This window comes from Meleagris gallopavo, chromosome 9, assembly GCF_905368555.1.
Source record: "Meleagris gallopavo chromosome 9, MGAL_WU_HG_1.1, whole genome shotgun sequence".
Taxonomy (NCBI): domain Eukaryota; kingdom Metazoa; phylum Chordata; class Aves; order Galliformes; family Phasianidae; genus Meleagris; species Meleagris gallopavo.
In genome coordinates, this window is record NC_139412.1 from 6,741,230 (window position 1) to 6,761,127 (window position 19,898).

Genomic DNA, 19,898 nt, shown 5'->3' on the forward strand with positions numbered 1-19,898 from the left:
AAGGAAGAAACTCTGCACATTGCTGCAGAATACAAACAAGTCTCCTTCATTTTTTTCTGCCTAATTCCCTTAGGTTGTAAAATGAAAACAATGGTTTTCACAAAACAGATCTTCTGTTGATATATACTGTATTTAGGTGCCAGAAACTTCCTCTTCCTGAAATACAGTACCTCTATCATGCTACTCTTTGGACAAGACCTTTGAACAATATGCAATATAAACATCATCTTATCTGGATATCATATTAGAGAGATCTAAATGCCAATGGAGACAGCAAAGATTGTCAAAGTGGGAGTCATATGCCATTGGATTTTCTGTCATATGCAGTAAAATATGATCTCTTGAAATGAAACAATTTTTTGAAATACAGAACTTGTGAACAACTTCAGTTAGCACGGAACATTCACAAGGCTCATTTCAAAAAAACACCTTATTAAATGGAAATTTTGTTTTGGCAGGTTAGATTGCCTGTAATAATAGATTACAGACAATCATTTGTACCACTTTTGTTGCTTTATTTTGAGGTGGCAACTGAATATGATTCATTCTTGAAATAGAACAATAAATGCATTTCAAAAGAAAAAAGAAATAACCACAGATACAGTGAACGCTAAAAAGAGTTAAAATGAATGCATCTGGAAAGGGAAGGCTGTGTTTTCCATATGTTCAAAAGCAACTGTATTCTACCTTGTAATCTTTCTTTAAATGTAATAATCAAGCATCAAAAGGACCCAAACACATACTGGAAATTATTAAACATATCAATTGTGGTACTAAGATACCGTAATAACTCCATATGGGATAACCTGCCAGGAAGTGACATTGAAAATCTGAGTATTTCATTACAAGTAGTTTTCCTTTGAATTTCACATCTTTTTTTTATACAACATTGATCCAATTAGTGCTATTATAGAGCAAAAGAAAAACAAAAAGCAAAAAGAATGTGTATGAGATCATAAAGCATAAAGGATACAAAAGTACTTTTGGGTGAGATAGCACTCAAAACTTTTGAGTATCATTTTAAAACAACACTGCCTTTTAAGTATGATGACTGAGTCACATCTTAATGCTGAGCTTCTCATTGACTAGCACCTTGGGTTCCTCATTTGCTAGCTACTGCTCCCACTACCCCGAAACCATGAGTACCTTTCCCCCTCCAAAGGGGAGCATCAGTGACATAACACTGCAAGAGTGACACACAGAGCAGATCTTGGGGCAATTACTAGTTATTCCGTGCTGTAACACGTGGAAGAAAGCTTAAAAAAAAGAACTCATCTGAAGAACCTAGAAGTCACTGACTTTTTTTTTTTTTTTTTAATTGCAGAATAAAAAAGACACACAACATCTCTGTGAGCTGTGACTGCACGCAAGGTAGCTCTCAAATACCAGCACTTGGACTGCTTACAAGCAGCACATCTGCTGCAACTTCAAACTCAGCATGTTACAAAACTAAGATCGTGCAAATAACTGTTCTGAACTAGCAATTGTACTTCTAGTCTATATGCTGCCTACTTACAGCATGCTGAGATACACTTATCCACAAGTTCTCTATTCCTTTTTTATTTATTTATTTATTTTATTTTATTTTTAAGAGAAGAGGAAAGTGGTAATGATAGACAATACTCCTGTGAGCATCTTTCTTCCAACATAGATAAAAAGCTCTTTACTAAATGCAGGGAGCTTTTGGAAGACTTTACCCCCCCCCATTTTGCTTGGAGCATCATCCTACAAGTTTCTGCAGTTTGTACAATTTCTCTAAAGAAACAATAGGAACATGCCCACAGTCTTTTGTTTACGTTCTCTCTACTTCTTCAATTTGACATTTAAGTTTCACACATAGAAGAAAATTGTAGTCATAATGAGATAAAGATGGAATGATTTCAACCTGGATATTACTTTATGGTTTCAGCAGTGCCATTAGAGCTCCCTTAGCTCTTGTACATGCACAGATTAGATTCTTTCTAGCAGGCACTGAGACTTCTAGAATAAATGAGGTTCCCTCCATTTTTGATGAAATGCCTGTCAGTTCTGGTACAGCCAACGACCCCACAAGCACAGGGCATTTCTGGACAACTGATTCAGTTCCCATTGTTCTGTCTTATACTGCTGTTCTGGTGCAGGCAGCGGTCAAAGCAGAAAAAACACCGAGGTTTTACTGACTTTAAAATTTTCCTTTATCTTAGAGATCCCAGTGGGAAATGCACTATTCCTAGCAGCTATTCCCCAAGCCCGAGCAATCCTGTCTACCCACAGAAAGTCCAGCTTTCAGGTATTTTCTCATTTAAGAAATGACATCCGTCATCTTCTGCCCGACCCCCCAGAAAGTACCCTGAACTACTATGTCAGCAATCAATAAAGTCCAGCACAAAGGCTTGAAATACTGAAATTACTGTGAGCAAAGTATTTTGCTGATACTTGGAATTTTCTGTCTAGTGTAACAGCAAAACAAAACTTTAGTATTTAATCAAAGTAGTCATCAATCTTTTCGTAGGCAAAAATGAAATTCATCATGAAAATTTCCTGTTGTTTATTAGGTACAATGAGTTAATAAACATATAATTACTTATGACAGTTTGGCAGGTAATATCCACACTTCCAAAATCTACAAGAGAAAATAAATTGTAAAATGGATTCTGACAGTCATAAAAGTCATCATTTTTAAGTCAGGCTTCATTTTTATCTTTAAGTTGCCACACTGCTATCTCCATTCTGAAATATGAGGGGGAAATCTCTTGTGCAATTGAGACTATTCAAACTAATCTTACCACAATTGCATGTGCAGAGATCTCCCTTCTGAGAGCATCCTGTCCCAACACTACTCAGCTCCAGGTAGCTGTTCAAGTTAGGCTGATCCATAACAATACACTGCTCATCCGCTCAGCCTATTTCCTGCAGCAGGCTCAGCTCTCTGCCCTAAGACTGCTCCCTATGACTTGGAGACGCAGGTCAGGAAGAGGAGATATGGCTGACTAGGAAGACGAATAGCCATTCCCTGTGACCCTGTCTGACAGCCACCTGTCAAGCTCTCCCTTCTGCCTCTCTCTCCACAGTGCATTACAGCCAACAGAGCAAGCTGCCCACCTGCACTGGCATCAGTGCTGGGAGCTGCTGGAGGCCGGTGGCTGCCCACACTCATCTTTTGCTGAGCCACAGCGCTGGCTCTTGGCTTCCTCTGGCCGGGCTCCCAGGCTGTAGCAGCCTTTAATGCAGAACTCATATTCTGAAACCGTGGGAAAGTTCCTCCCTTTTTGTGAAATTATGTTCAACTGGTTGGCCTCAGCTTCATGAGTTGGGCTATTAAAGTAATCATAAAAATATACAGTAACTTGACCCATGGGTATGACCAATTTTTCAATGACTATCACTTTTCCAGACCACAAAGGCAATTTGTTCTGGCCCTTAAACTCTCTGTTCCAGTACTAAATACTGGATTTGTTCAGCTAGGAGTCATCTACTTTTCATCCCACCTCCCTATTGGCAGGTTTTTGCTTTTCCTCAAAGGAAATCCAGATTTATTAAAGTTAAGAAAAAGAGAAAAAGTTACGATGTGACAATTTTGTTTTATGTATTTTGATTTCTGGAAAAGCCCTAAAATTATCTAGACGGATATTACCACCAATAATACTAATGGTTATTGATTGCTGTGAGAAGCAAAAGCAGACTGAAATCCAAAGATAATATGATGCATTTTTCTCTGGTGCCTTACAAAATTGCTATGGCAGCATTAAGATTGTCTGACTCAAAAACGTTCCACTCCGGCACTTTACAAGAAGGAGAAAAAAAAGAAAAAGGACTTTATGAAATTGTCTTTCAAGCTGAAATACTGTATTGCTTAAAGTGAGATTTAGGAAACAAACAACAAAAGACATTCTGTAAGCAGTATATTAGCACAAAGTCTGGCCAGGATCGCATCTGTTCGTTTGGGACTGCTTTTGTCTTTTGCATTTATTTTTAAACAGCCAAAAATTACACTTTTTAGACCTGCAGCATTTACTGTTTTTCTATCCCATGCTATAATCACAAAATCATGTGTACTAATTTCACTGTCCAGAGAGAACATCTTTATCATCACACTGAGCCAGAGAATCTCTATAGCCTGAGAAAGAGATTATCTCCATGAACAATGCCTCCTTCTTGCCTGTAAGTTGATTTCAGGTAATTGGATTCCTGCAGTCTGCTTCTGCAATCCCTCAGGTGAAAGGTGATCACTTTGAGTGAAAAAAGGTTAATTTTATGTAACAGACTGCTGGGAAAAAAAAGAAAAAAAAAGAAAAAAAAAGAAAAAAAAAGAAAAAAAAAGATTTTGTTCCATACTTCCAAGCTTTAGGTAAATATGAAAATAAATCTGTATAAAGTAAGTTTTCCTATGGGAAAGCCATAGGATAGCTGAAATCAAGATGTTAGAAGAGAATATGGGAATGCTTTTGTTTTCTGTTTGAGAAACACATCAGATCTGCCTTTTGCCAAAGAACAAAAAGACAATTTAGAGCTCACAGATTAAACCCTTTGTGGAGTTGTCAGTAGGGAACCCACAGTCTAGACTCCTGAAATGTGATTTAGGAACGATGAGAACAACTGGCTATCCATGCCAAACAGCCACCTGGCGTCACCATTTACACAATACTGCTTTGGCTGCAGCAACCACAACTCCCTTGCTGGAAATACCAGAATGCCTTGTGATGTTGCAGCATGTCCTCCAGTGATTCCTTGGCCTCAACTGCAACAATTTAACCTAGCAAGTCTGTAACAGTTCTGCCAACAGGCAGCTTTATCTTGCAATTACCTCTTCAAAGATGCAATAAATCACTTAGTGCATATACAGTCAGGCAGCAATTATAAGGGCATGATTTCCAGAGGTGCTGTGCAACCTCCATCATTTAGAGCTGTTACACTATCACTCTAGAAGAAGTGGCTCCTCCTGCACTTCATACCTCCTTTTGCTGAAAGGTGCCTTCAGGCACAGCGGGTGTTTGGTGGGAGTTGGGGGACGGGAGACCAGGGCCAGCTGTGGGGAGGGGGAGGAGTGGTGCAGCTACTAGGAGAGCTCAGAGGTTTAACAAAGCCTGACATGAGATTTGCCAGATGGTTCTGTATCGGATTGTAAAACTTTAAACTAATCTTCATTTAAGAGTTTTAAGGGCTGTATCCCTCTTATAAAGCCTCTTGCTCTTTTGCCTGGTTGATTCTGGTAAATTATAGATCAGACTTTAGAAAACTGCTTCCATGAGCAGCGGCTCCTTAAATCTCAGCTAAACTGAGCAAGAAGATTACATGTTATTATGATGTAGCACAGCAGGATTTTTGTACAGCAAAACATAATGATGTAGAGAAGGATAAAACTATCATTCTGCACAAGGAGGTCATCCATACAAGAACAATGCTTTTTATACAGCTAGCAAATCCATACATGGGGAATTTTCACGTGGCAAATTCCTTTTCTTAGTGGCTCTGTCAAGAAACCCAACCATAAGCCAAAGCCAGATCTATATTTCAACATCTTACAGGAAAGAAGATGTCATTGGGGAGAAATTATTCCAAACATTACTAGAAAAAGTATCTATTTCAAGGGCAATTTTAGGGTAAATGCATCCTTATTGGTTTTATGCAAGGAGAAAGGATTTCCTGTGAATCCCCTGTGAAATGTCAGATACTGTATGTGGTATTAAAAATTAAAATGCTCACTAATCTTACAAGTGCACATATATACTTTTAATTGTAAATCAAATACACTCCATATGGAAAAGAACAAAGCAATGTCAGAACAGTAAGGGGTAGAAAATCTTTCTACATGCTGTCAGTATTTGTAACCTTACACACTATCTTCACAATTGTACTGCTACAAATTAGAGAGAGAATTTAGATATTTTAGGCACTAGGCGCTGACAAAGTTGAAGTGAGAAGAAATAAAACTATTTGGTGACTACTGACAGGAAAACCTCAATAATCAAGAGAATGAAACCATCATGTTTAAAAACTTGACACAGTAATGTCATTACACTTGTGACCTAACAATCTTATGAACAGCTGATATAAATATTTCAGTCTGTTCTGAGTCTGCAGCCTATTGAATTTGCTCTCATTTTCATTTTCTGTACATGATTTTGAATGCAATAGAGCAAAGTCAAATAAGTTCCCCTTTCTCTCCCTTTTTAATTGAAGCATTATTTCCTGCACATGAAAGCTTTTGACTTAAAAGCAATCAGGTGTGATATTCACAGCTCTGGGCTTTTCAAAATGTCGCACATAGGAATTATTCGGATTTATCCTAAAGCTCTCAGTAAGAACATCAGCATTCTGCAAAGCCTAAGAAAACTTCCTATCTATATTATGCTACTCAAGACTTCATTTTTCAACTGAATTTATTACATTTAAGTAACAATCAGACATTGTTTCACATCTGTTTTATCTTGCTCTTCTTTGCTAACATTCTAAAACTACCTTCTGCAGTATCAGAAAAATTAAAAATTTCTTAATTGGTGCAATTCCTGCTGACTGTAAGAACAAATGTATTCTCACAAATTCAGATAATCCTAACAGAGTAAAGTCACTTTAAATTTTTATCAACATAGAACAATTTTTTAGATGGTACATGTAAAAATCTCAGTGGAAATAGCTGATAAAATATGCTCACACTGCATGTTTTGACTTGAAAGTATTTACATATATAAAACTAACGTGACATTATATGTTAAGGTATTCTGTCATCAAGTGAAATGAGAAAAAAAAAAAGCATACTATCAAACAACTTGTTTTAGCTGCCTGGTCTCTACTTAGCTTTTAAAGAATTAATATAAATGTACACAAGTCTGTTTCGTGACTCAGATATAAAGCATCATGTTAAAAATGTAATACATAGTAGCAAAACTACGAATTTTTATGTTCGTGCGTATTTTTTCCAGAGTTGTTAAAATTCACATTTCCTGTGATATCCTTTGGAAAAAGAGTTTCTCTTTCTGTGGGTTACCCAGAAAATACAGCATAACCTCTGCCAGCATCCACCTTGTCCAAATGTTGTTTTTTTTTTTTTTCCTTGGGCCTGTCATCCTCTTGATCTATGCTGTGACTAAGTTGAACATTACAGAAATCCAGCTTCTTATAGCAAACATTTGCAATTTAAATTGCTTTCTCTCTCAACATTAAGTCTGAATTGGATAAAGGTGTTAAATGCTAAGACTTCCTAGGTTTTTTACTTTACTAATCAAGCAAACTAAAATTACATTATCACAGGCAGCCAGGACTGGCTAGGACCTAGCGGGTGGAGAAAGGCCTGAATGAGAAACTCACATGCCAATTACAGCCAGAGAGAATGGCTGACAAACTTCTGCACTTTAAGCTTTGAAGTGTGGCAGAACTAAGGAAGATGTGCCACCTTAAATTAGATTTTTCCAGAAAGTTGATAAATAGGCTTACTCATGAAGAACAGCAGGACTAATCTGCAATTCTCTTGACATTAGAGACAACATGATCTATAGAAGCCTTGTTGGATCATCAGCTTTTTTCATTTGATGTCATCCTATTTATATTCCTTATCCCCAGCTGCGACTATTTGTCTTCTAAAAAGTGTTTGATTTTTCTAGTGCCTATTGTAGTTCTTAGTATATGAAGTAAAATAAGCAGTCAGACTTCAGGTGGCAAAATATTTATGGAATAAGTGTCTGTTCTGGGCATAATCTCTCAAGAAATATATATACATACATACATATATAGATGTGTGTGTCTGTGTGTGTGTGTGTTTGGAAATTTTTTCTCTTATCTAGTCTGTGTAAATTATTCAGTGTGTTTCCTAACCCATGACCCAGAATTCGGATTGAATATACACAGTGTAACTTTTAAAACAGAGAGGAGAAGGGAAAATCATATAGGAGTCACCAAGGCTAAGTACAGGCAAACATACATCCATCTTCTTCTCCAGCAGATAGATGCAAGGTGGATCCATCACCCTACTGAAGTCAGGAACGCCTGCAGGCTATAAAAGCAGAAAAAATACGTACCAGTCTTTTTGTAAGCATACATTTCTGTAATCACATTCTCCTGTCCTTGGTTATTTAGTTGGGAGTTTGAAATCTCAATATTATGATAGTAAAATCAATTTAAAGTTCTATTACACTCTTGTCAACCAAAATAAACCGGTGCCTGTCTGCCTCTGTAGCTCCTTCCCTTAGACAACTATGCACATCGGCTTTCCATTAAGATAAGCAACAGGAAAATACTTACTTATTTACTTCTTCCAATGGCAAGTCTACTATCCACAGACACAAACCATACCCTCACCCTATATCAAGAATGCCTCCAAAAGTTGCAAGTAAAAACCTATTTTGATATTATTCACTTAGCTGTGCTAATAGCGTTTGCTGTCAAGGTAATAAGGTAATTAGCTGTGCTAATAGCGTTTGCTGTCAAGGTAATAAACATTCTACTTCAGGAAGAATTCTAAAATTTTAACTTTTTTTTTCAGCCAAATAAATAATGACAGTATGAAATTATTTCTCTTGCTGACCTATATAATTCTGTCTGCTACGCTGTCCTCCTGGAAGGAGGGAAAGAAGCCCATGGCATGATGCCACCAGAACTTCCCTGATATTTAAGTGCCTCTGTATTTATGGTAGATCTTTTGGTGGCTAGAGTGAAAAGCAGGAAGGCTGAGAAGCACAGTGGTGCATCTCCTATATCCTTCCGTACTCAGATCAGAAATCTGCTCTGAGGTGAGGCAGACAGCAGGGACAGAGCCCGGCTCCTCCTACCTGCACCCAGCATAAGAGTGGCACCAGCTGCCCACGCTGCTGCAAAACGTGATTGCTATTCTGATTGAAGACAATTAACTAGAGCTTAGAAGATAATACAGTGAACACAAGTAGAAATAAAAGCCATGCTCTCCATAGGTTTTTAAATGAAGTAAGAACTGAGAATGCAGAAGGATCAGGTTAGATTTGAATCTTTTAAATAATGGGCAAGGCAGGAACAGTATTTCAGAAATACTGAAGAACACTGACAGATGGGTGTTAGGGTGGTGTTAAGGATGTCTGAACTTAATTCTGCGAGGTGTCTTCACTTAAGTTTCTGAATGTCTCCTACGGTGTTGTACCTAGGTCTGAGTACATTCTCACCTTCCAGTTTAAAGTTTAACTCTGACACATACAGTTTCTCAAATAATTTTCCTGACACTTTCCATGTTTCATCATTTAATTTCTGTTATTCATGAATTACTGGAGGAAAAATAGTTTTTCCCCTTTGAGCAGGGTAGGTGGAAAAGAAAAAAGAAATTCCAGAACACTCCATATGAAATGAAATGTTCCATAATTATAGGATTAACTTAGTTTATGTCCCTTTCTGCTAATAAGCCTTGTTCTAGAAAAATTTTTAAACACAGACCTTCTGTATTAATACGTAAAGAACTGTTATTAATATCACTCCTCTGAAAGCATCATTATCCTTTTTTTAAAAGTGCCAAAAAGTCATTTCTAAAGCAGCAGACAACCTATCTCCCTCAATTTTGCCTAGATGAGGGACAAAAATCTTTGATAAGATTGGGAAGAAAACTACTGTCACAAAGTAACATACTAGTGCACTGCAAGCAGATTTCACAATACAGAATACTAAAATTTGACAAAAGACACCTTTCAAACAGGTACATATTCACACATGCTTCCTCTGTCTTTCACACACCTCAGAGTTCCAGAACCATTCCAAAATTCACACATTTTGGATGTGCTACATGAAATTGTAATATATTCCTGTTATGCGTTTCAATAAAATAGATTATTACATTGCAGAGGATACTCTTATTAGACAACACACTGCATAAGTCCTGCTCTTCTCTGAAAACTCCACATAGTTTTAGAAGACAGTGCAAAAATGTTTTTTGTTATTTTTTAGAAAGATATACATCACAATGGATTAAGAAAAACACTATGAGAGAAGCTACTATTTTGTACACTGAGCTCTTATACACACTAAAGAGACAGATTCATTATTAAAGGAGCATTGCTTTAATTCTTTCATAGGATGTATTCCAGGAATAACTATTTCTAAAAGCTCAATTTATTAAGATAAGAATCATTAGAGCATCATTCTGATGGAAGTTGAGGGATTTTCTTATCTCACTTAACAGAAGAGATTTGCAAATAAGCATTTGGAAAGGCAAAAACATAGGAAATTGCCATCACTAGATTTCTGAAGTCTTTACACTGAATTGCTCTTTGTCTTACACTAAGCCCACTTTTGGTAAAATAATATATGGCAGTGAAATCAGACACAGTAGCCACTTTTATTAATGTATTATGAAGTGCATATATGCACTTTATCTATACAAGCAGACTGAGAATAATTTCACTTATAAAAGACAGATAATTTTCTAAAAGGTTATGCAAGTCTTCTGTGATCTTCTGTAATACACATTATTTATGTGTTTCAGAAATACACATTCAGTTATCTCATGATTATTGTGGTAGACTTGCTGATGTAAATTCAAAATCCTAACTATAAGAAACACTCTCACACAACAGTGCCCTTTAGACCTTTTCAGGTCACATTTTACTGTTCAGATTCCAGCACGCTATGTAGTATAACTAAAATGAGAGATCTGAACTCACTTGTATAGGAGCAATTCTAGGGTGAGGCTTACTACAAAAACAAAACAAACAGAAAAGATCTTAGAGTTCTTTATTTTCACAGAATATTTGATTGTGCAAATGCAAGTACAGTTTATTCTGTGTAAATTAAAACACTATTGACCAGAAAGACCAAATAAAGATGATTTAAATGGTCTTTTTCTGAAGGAGAGAAATAAAAATCTCTTCCTCCCTCAATACTTCAAATATTTCTGTTATTCCCACTGTACTGTAAGTAAAGGTACAACACCATTATTACAAGAATGCAAAGCTATTACTATCTGTATATACAGAGATAGGCAGCTTCACTTGCCATGGTAAAATACATCCTTTTCTTTATTATTCTAGACTTATCTCAAAGAGAGCAGTAAGAAGGAAAGAAGAGGTCACATAAAACTTGTTGACTGAACCAAATAGAATTTTCCAGGCAAGAATATGCAGTACATATAGGCTGGCTATACTAATACAGCAACTTCTCCTTCCTTCTCTATATAGTTGAGAACAAATGCTGCATTTCAATATTAGTGAAGTGGAAGTCAGAAAGCAAATATCAAACTTTTCATGTCCTTCAAAATGTCTGTGCTCAATTCTGGTGCAGCAGTACTGAGCAACTCAGGCTGCTCAGTACACCCAGCCAGACTGACACTGGTCAATCCAGAGTCTGTTCTGACAACATCTTGAAACAATCATCCATTTCTCCTTCTTCAGCAAATAATAATTTCAAATAAACATGAAAAGAAGAAAAACAAAAATGCCACTTCTGCTCATTCGCTGGATGCTAAGACACACTGCAGATTAAAATACTAGAGAACTGAAAAGCCCCCAAAGATGAATATTTTTTTAAACGGGAAGTGAAAAGACATTTGTTCTCATTTTTAGACAAACACTGATTATACAAAGAAAATTTACCCGCTGGAAATATGTAAATCGCAGATAAAATAATTAATAAAAATTATAAATGACATACAAAGAAAATAACATAAAAGAGTTCCCTCAAACAAAGATGTTTTTGATATATACCAAAATGAGCAGGTGTCATGCAACTGAAGTTAGACAAAAGACATATGGACAAGGATGGAGGAAGATGTGTGGAGAGCAGAAAATCAAACAAAAAAAATTACAAAACTGTTTCCTATGTATCATAAATATAAATCCTGGAACAAACGGACCTAATCCTCCACTGTCCTGCATCCTCTGAGTGAGAAATTGTATATGACCTTTCTTCACTGTGAATGAGTACGAAATTTGGACAATATTTTATCTTTAGCTTTATAAAACAGCAATGCTGGATTTTTGTGGGTTTATTTTTGCAATGATATATACATGTTAAATGCACAGTCTTGTGGTCAGTTACGGGCATGGTTCCCAACTGATTGAAAGTTATGTAAAAACAACAGAAAGTAGAAGCAACCCAAAATGAGAATGCCGTATTAAAATTAATACATTCTTCAGAAGATTAAGTTTTAGAGAAATTATCAGTTTTAAACCTTGGAAATTTACTTTAAAAATTATTCCTCATAACAATGTGATTATGCTTTCATCCTTTCTAATCAAATATAGCGAGCTTATTAATAACTGTTCAGCATTTGTCTTTGGTTTTAATCATCAGTAACTGCCACTTCATGCACTTTCCTGCAGTGATACAGTGGTGCCAAAGGGTTTACACCATGTGACAGCAATTTCTCAGTTTGTTTAAGTAACAGAACGCTCTGTGCTGACAGATCAACAAAAGATACATTAAATCCTCAGCAGACCCATTTGTCCACTATTACCAGTCAGAGGACTACTGCTTATGTTGTTCAGTGTTCTGAAACAGTTCTTTCAAAAACTGAAAAAAGCTACATATTTTCAAGCTACTCAAAAAGACTGAAGAAAGTCACAAAAAACTGTAATATCAGCTTACTTCCAGCTGAAGTGCCAGCCCCATCCCTGCAGTTGAAAAACTGGAGTCAGTAACAGTTTCTCTTAGGGGATTAGGAAAAAACCATAAAGAGAACAAACAGGCATAATGTAAGGAGCAATCTCAGCTAAATTGTAGATGGTAAAGCCATACAATTAGTTTATCATTTATCACTCAAATAATAGATGATAACAACGTACCAATTAAACATGAACAAAAATTTAAGAATATAAACGAAGCCTTCCTCTATAGAGAGAAAATAAGATACACAGTAGGGATATCTGTAACTTATATTGAAGTTTGTTTGCTTTCCAATTTATCCATCTTCTTTCATATTCTAGCTGTTTTTAGCTTGTCACACATGGGGTTGTTGCTCCCCTTCCCCAGAGAGTAACTACAAGGCAACAAACAAGTGCGTCCTCACAAATCTCTGATAACTGGGGACTGAGAAAGAAATAGAAACAAATTAGAAAGAAATAGAACAAGTCAGAGAAAGAAGAAGAAAGAGAAAGAGAAATAAGAAAGAAATTTGAGACTTCAGAATTCTGTTTCAAGGAAATTTTCAGAGACCTATGCTACATTATATATATTTTAGACTCTTGTTAAATAATCTCAAAGATTAATAGCAATAAACATAAAATGGCAAAGTATCGTGCACTCTTATTACGTGTCCCAACCCTATCACCAGAGACACAGAAAACTTAGAATCCAGAATTACTCTAGAATAAGACACTAGAGAAAATAATACAGAATCAATACTGAAACTTCCAATCAAAATATAGCTATAGATGCATCAACTACTACAAAATTACAAGATTTACGGTAAAAAATCCACTGTGGAAATCATTTTTCCACTTCCTTGTTTACAAGGCTTTCCTATATTTATCTCTGACTTTAAAGAAATATTCTAGCAGAGCAGAAAACTTCAATGATTCATTTTAAGAAAACCAGTTTGTTTCAGCAAAATATAGTGTGGAAGAATCTCATCATGAAAAGCTAAAACGACTATGAAGAAAATTACACAGCTCAAATAAATGGTTAAATAGTCATCTCCTTATAAAACTTAATAATATATCACAACCAGAACTTAAGACTCACTTTAAAAAATCGTGATATTTGTCTCCCAGTTACATATTGGGATTTGACTTTTGTTTTCCTTCTATTGTCATCCTTCTGAAGCTTTATTAAAATATCTCTCATTTGTAAAACTTCTTCAAACATTTTTCTGTCAATAATTGACCTCTTTCATTTTCCTCTATCATAAATTCCCCACCATAACAGCACATTCTTGGCTGCTTTGAAATTAGCATTTAATTCTTCATTCCTTCCATTCACTTTAGAATGGATATGCACCATTTTACTTTGGGGCATCACTTAACCTGGTCCTCCCCAGTCGCAGTTCCAGCAGACCCTCCCACAAACTTCTCACTTCAGTAACTTGATTTGCTGCCTCCTCTAACTGTCCTTCCCATCAAATCGATCCTTTGACTCCTCCAGTTTTTCTGAAGGTTTACCTCTTGACTGCAAGAGGAAAACTGGAATCATCCTTCTATTCTTCTGCAATTCTCTGTGTCACTGGAGAAAGATTCACTGCATATTATCATTGTATATTAAGCATTTGCCATCACATTTGAGTTCAGAGAACCAATGAGCCAGTCAGTGCTCCCAGACTTAGTGTCTATTAGTGCTGGAAGATGAAGGAGCACTGCAAATACACTGCCACTAATAAAAACACTTGCTTCAACCACTAAGGATTCTCCACACTATCACATACACAAACATGCATGAAAGTTAGAATTTCTCTCAGGATAATGCCTTTACAGCTTTATAGTCTGGGAATACTTATTTCGCTTTCAATTTTCAGACATCCTGAAGGAAATTAATAACTCACTTCCACGTATGACATTTTTCTATTTAGGAAAGAACAACACATTAAGTAGTTCAGTGAAGAAGGAAGAAAATGGATAAAGATAAGGTAAACAAACCACTCCTACAAAAGTACTCAAACAAATGGCATTTTTTCATCTTCCAAGTTAAAAAAGAAAAAGAGAAAAAGAAAAAAAAAAGAAAATCATGCTCTAGAAAGATGTACTGATTCACATAGGTTTGTATTTGCAGATCAAGTAAATTCCATGGGGACTGCTCGCAAAACAGTAGTTTTAGGGGCAGAGATCAAATTAATATATTGGATTTTAAGGGAATAAGACAAAATACCTTGTTTAATCTATGTTTAAAGTGCTGAGCACATCACCAGCAAGACCATAGATTTCACAACATGACATTTGAGAGTAGCAATATTCAGAGCTGCAACAACACAGACAAAATAGACACAATCACCAGAGTGCAGTGTAGAACCTCCTTTTCCCGCACCTCTAGGCCTTTCTAAATTGTGGGAGTGAGATCTTTATAAGTGATAATTCCACCCTCTGGCACTTCTAACACATTTTTCATAAGTAACTCACATTTGCCCCTGTTAGCTCTGATGTGCTTTACAGTTTTAGCAACACAATGTTTCGTGTTTCTGCAGATTTGCATTTGTCCACACACGTTTGATATAAGCTGGCAAACCATAGCTTGTCTCCAGAGTGAAACAACCCACTGAACAACACGAGCTCTCTTGCTGACAAGCAGGCGATGCCAAGGTTTCACTGTGTGTGTGCTCTGATGACTTCATTTCAGTACCTAGAAGTCAGAGCTCTGAGGACAGAACTTGCCCATTTCATGGTTCTCATCTCAGCCCACCTCAAAATCACTACAGATCACAAGACCGCAGCACCAGCAAAACCTCTATACTATATTAACAATTTTTTTCAAATCACAGTTTCCATCATAAAAGGCTACTACCTGGGAATGAGAAGGTTAAGGAAGCAAGCAATTTGTACAAAGAATATTTCTCTTAGAGCAGAATTATTGTTTTATAGCATAGTGTTTCAAACTTTCAAGCACAACATGTCAGCAGTCTCTAAACATATACACAGAACAGATTCCGTAACCACATACACTGTTCCTAATGCAGTGGTCTGTAAAACATGCAGAATATTTTCTTTTGTTAGTAAAAAAAACTAACGTATACTAGATAAATTCGTAACCTGGAATATTCCTGAAAGCTTAGTTAAATTAACCGTATTTGAGAGTTCAAAGGAATATTAGATCTATAACAATAAAGAAGAATAAATTCACCTAGAAAGTAAATGCTTTAAGCAGTATCAAAATATTTGTATCAATTTAGAATAGAATAGAAGTCCTCGGTACAGAAGCACAGTTAGGAAATTGTAACTTGTCACACAAGACAGAAAAGAACAGGAAGAAATGGGAAATCTGTGAATTTCATAAACCAGTTTAAAGTCTAAGTAAACTTTTTCCAAAAGGCATGTTCAAGGACCTTTTCAGTTACTTAACACTGTGGTAAATGGAGTTTCAGCAATAATAAAAAATATTTTTTATCACGATTATTTTCTCTTTATGGAAAAAATCATAAGGTAACCATGGGAGATACACTGTCCTGCATTTTCCAGTGTGTTGTGCCAGTCAGTTTCCAATCCTGTGCTGTATTTCTGACTTTCATGGAAATCACTGAAGCACAAGTGTTAGGAGAGCAAGACATTGGTTAGAATAGTTTTAACATGGAGAAGTATTTCTTTGGTTTGTTATTGCTATTATTATTTTTTTTTTTTAAAGAGTGTTTCAGGGATTTTAAAAGAAAAAATAAATAAATGTTGTGGACCATTAAGGTCAGCTCCCTAATGCACAGTAAGCACTCACTGGAAGAAAAAGGTTTTACTGTTTCCAGAGGTTCAGCATGCACTCTTCTGCTTTTAGATGTCAACAGGTCCTTTCCAATCATGCCCTTGGTATTCGTAAGGCATCCCTCTTGTTATCACCCTGCACAGCTGCCAACACACAGAGATGGCCTTGGCTTCAGAATCTGGAGGTCTGCTAAGTCATAGCTTATATACATACACACACAGAGGCACTTGTGCTTAGATTTCCCTCATTTAAAGATGACTATTTAAAGTTACCATCCAACGGTAAAAAGCATGGGTGAGGGAGAGTCTTCTGGACTTTTCTAGTAAGGTTGTACAAAGGCTTTTATTATTATTATTATTAAGATTCCTATCAGTGAAGAGTAATCCTGTGACTTTCCATACCCATAAATATCATGTTATTATGGAAAAGCAGGAATGTATGTCCATTTTCATGCAACACACCCTGTGGTATCTGGCAGAAAATTGCATAGAAGTTATCACCAAGAAACTTGCCCTATCCAGAATAAATTTGCTTGTCAAAAACTGGTATGCGTAGGAATGTCCCACCAGTATGAATCAGCATAATTTGTCTGTACTTCATAACAATTGTGGTCACAAAGCAATTCTTTCAACCTAGCTGAAATTCATTTATTCCCTAGTCTCCAGTTTTGTTAATGTTGGAATAAAACCAAAACGCATTCAGCTCAGATCCCCCCTTCCAAGGAACTCTAAAAGCTTGTCTTTTGTGCCCTCTATGTTTATGAAGAACCAAAGGACCATAGATGCCTGTGCAACTGTTTATTTACATTATGTTAACTGTCACCAGCTTTCAGCATGCCATAAAATATTAACAGAGTATGCCTATTTTCCTAGGGGAAATAATATGATGCATAGTCTGCTGCATATAAATTTACAAGTATTTTATCAATTTTTATAGTTAGTGTACGAATAAAAACGCTAGTCACGATTAACACATCTCACTTTTGTACTCTTTGGATATATGTATGTGTATCTATTGAGATAGTGCAGTATCACTTAAAAGTAAATAAGCAAATTAAAATAATTTACTAAAATATGTATGTGTACAATAGCCACTTCATTTCTTTCAATTATGCAACAACTGTGAACTCTAACAGCTCTCAAAGTAACTGGTTTTGATGGTGTGTTGCAAGGTTTTTTTAGAGGATACCTTTTTCCATCAAAGAGTCCCTTCTGGTCTCTCAAAAATATTTTAAAGCATTGTAGGTACAATATAATTGCAGAAGTCACTAACTATAAAAATCCATTAGGGTTGATGTGGCACTAAAAGTCCTTGTGGGAGTAACTGTATTTTAAGAAGGGATAAAAGCTTTCTGTGACTTTGTGTTTTCTAGTTGTTTTTTTTTTCTCAGAAATTACAGTTGCAATTGTTTGCTTTTTTTAAAAGACATTTTCAAGTACTTTCAGATTTTCTCTTTCCTAAGCTGACAAACTTCTTCACCATTTCAGGTACACAACAACAAACAGGACCTCTAATGAACTTATTAATTACTTAACTAAACCTTGCACTAAGAATTGAACATAAAGTGTTTATTTATTTCACTTGTTCCTCTATGCTTTTAGTTGTCTGTAACTAACCATCTGGATTTCCACCATCAAAAAAACATTGCTTTTTGCTGTTACATGGGGGTCAGCATCTTGAAAAGACTGTACTTCTAATTACACAGATATACAATTACAACTGTGTGAAACACTTAACATCCACATACATAAGCTGTAACTTATAGCCTAAACTGAAATAATTACAACAGTGAATACTGTTATGTACTTTGTTCTTTTGATGTAAGAAATGTGGGCTCCATTCACAACTACTGAGTAGATACCGAAGAATATGCTCATCCCAAACTCCAAAATAAACCACAGAACAGCACCCTCCAGCAGGGCACTAACGTACGGAACAATAAACAAAGATGTTGGCACTCCTCATCCCTTTCTACACGAGCTCTCACCAGGGATGGCTCCAGGCACCCCCCCGATCACCACAGAGCTTCTCTCACCATCACTACTTCCCCGCAGGCATTTCACTCCAGGTGGCAGAAAATGTAATGCCAGATTTTTCCCCAGAGAGCCAGAGCTGTATTTCAGCCAACCCATGAATCAGACACAGAAGAGGAGAATTCACAACACAACTGAATTATAAAGCAACAATCTCCTGGATCTTTGAATAGAGTAACCAGTGAGATACAGCCTTCTAAAACTCTACTGGAGAGAACACATGATTACTAAGAACTCATGATTACTAAGCTAGTACAACAGTTCTCCCCTGAAAACTTTCAAGGCAACTGGAAACCCACAGAAAGCACTTTTAGCGAGTGCCAGAATGAATAACTCCAGTAAATACATTCCAGAAGTTGGAAGATAAAAATGCGAATTCCTCTTTTGTCTTGAAAGCTTTGTCTTACACCCTCTTCCTCTCTGCTGCTCGCGTCTCCAGAATACAAAGACTTCATAGACTTAGAAGCACAATGCTGTGGAAGTGACAGACTCAGCCTGGTTTCCTTACAGGTCTGCTTTTATGTGAAATCTCTTTTTCATCTTTCTTTTCTCTTTACACACTTTAGCTACAGAGCTCATTCATCCTTGTAGACGAATAACGTATGCTTCTCTTCTAACACAGGAATATTTCTTTGGAAAAAAAGCAAAGAGATCAAATTAGAGCAATATGAGTGCGTGCATACAACCATTTTAATTTAAACAGCTTATTAAATAATAGAAAAAGGCAGCTTTTTTTTTCATATAAGTACTCATTTGATGTGAGTATTTTTAACTACCGGGGTCAACAGGTATTCTAAATGTGAAGTACAGAGATTTCTGCTAATGTTCTTACATATCACCATGCAAGAAACTTCAAGTATCACCATGAGGAAAGGCAAGCACGACCTTGCATGTGATATGTAGATCAAGTAACACTGTCACAGAAACTGACTTTGTTATTTCTTGAAAGAAAATTGTCATTCCAAATCTTAGTAGGTGCTTTGAATATTATTTAAATTTGAGCTTTAGATATTTTATGCTCAGTCAGAGCAAAATGAATGCATCTGCAATATTAACTGACCAGTCCTGATAAATCTACTGATTTCCTTGGGGTTCCTTCCAGGTAGATAATTTTTTTTGAAGAACAAATATGCTTGGCAATATTTTATAGCCCTTCTGAATGTATTTAATTAATTATTCAAAGACTATGGAAATATCAGATAATCAAATAATTCTTACTCTACGTAAAGACAATTATCCTTCTTTTTGCAATGAGAAAAAGAAAAATTGAGAGATTAAATGAGTTGTCCAAGGTGGTACGTTGTGTAATAAACAGAAACAGACTTAATGGAAGGAGCAGCTTCAAGCATCAAAACCTATAGCTAGTTTAGCAGACTGAAAAATACGCAAGATGAAAGATACGATGGCCCTTCTGCAGAGTGTCAGGAACATGTCATTTCAGACAGTAAGTAATATTGCAACAAGTCCTAGTGACTCCTCTTCAGACAACAAAGCCAGCTATCGCACAGTGCCAGCTATTGGAACAGTAGGATGAAACTATGTGGTTCATTCACACAAATTATTTTATTCAGACAGAAATACATTTTGCTAGAGCACGTGCTTTAGCATTGA

At 36.2% G+C, this 19,898-nt stretch overlaps 1 protein-coding gene across 9 annotated transcripts in view; it reads right to left on the bottom strand.

Annotated features, from left to right (window-relative positions):
• The window catches only part of PCDH11X (protocadherin 11 X-linked), a 438,899-nt gene that overhangs the window by 241,055 nt on the left and 177,946 nt on the right, over nt 1–19,898 (bottom strand). For 5 of the 9 annotated variants that reach the window (XM_085230306.1, XM_085230304.1, XM_085230307.1 and 2 more), the window contains exon 5: nt 7,895–7,966. The exons of the other annotated variants lie outside the window; for them this stretch is intronic. In XM_085230306.1, coding sequence (XP_085086432.1) covers nt 7,895–7,966 — 72 coding nt within the window. The remainder of the gene's footprint in view (nt 1–7,894; nt 7,967–19,898) is intronic. 9 annotated transcript variants of the gene reach the window in all.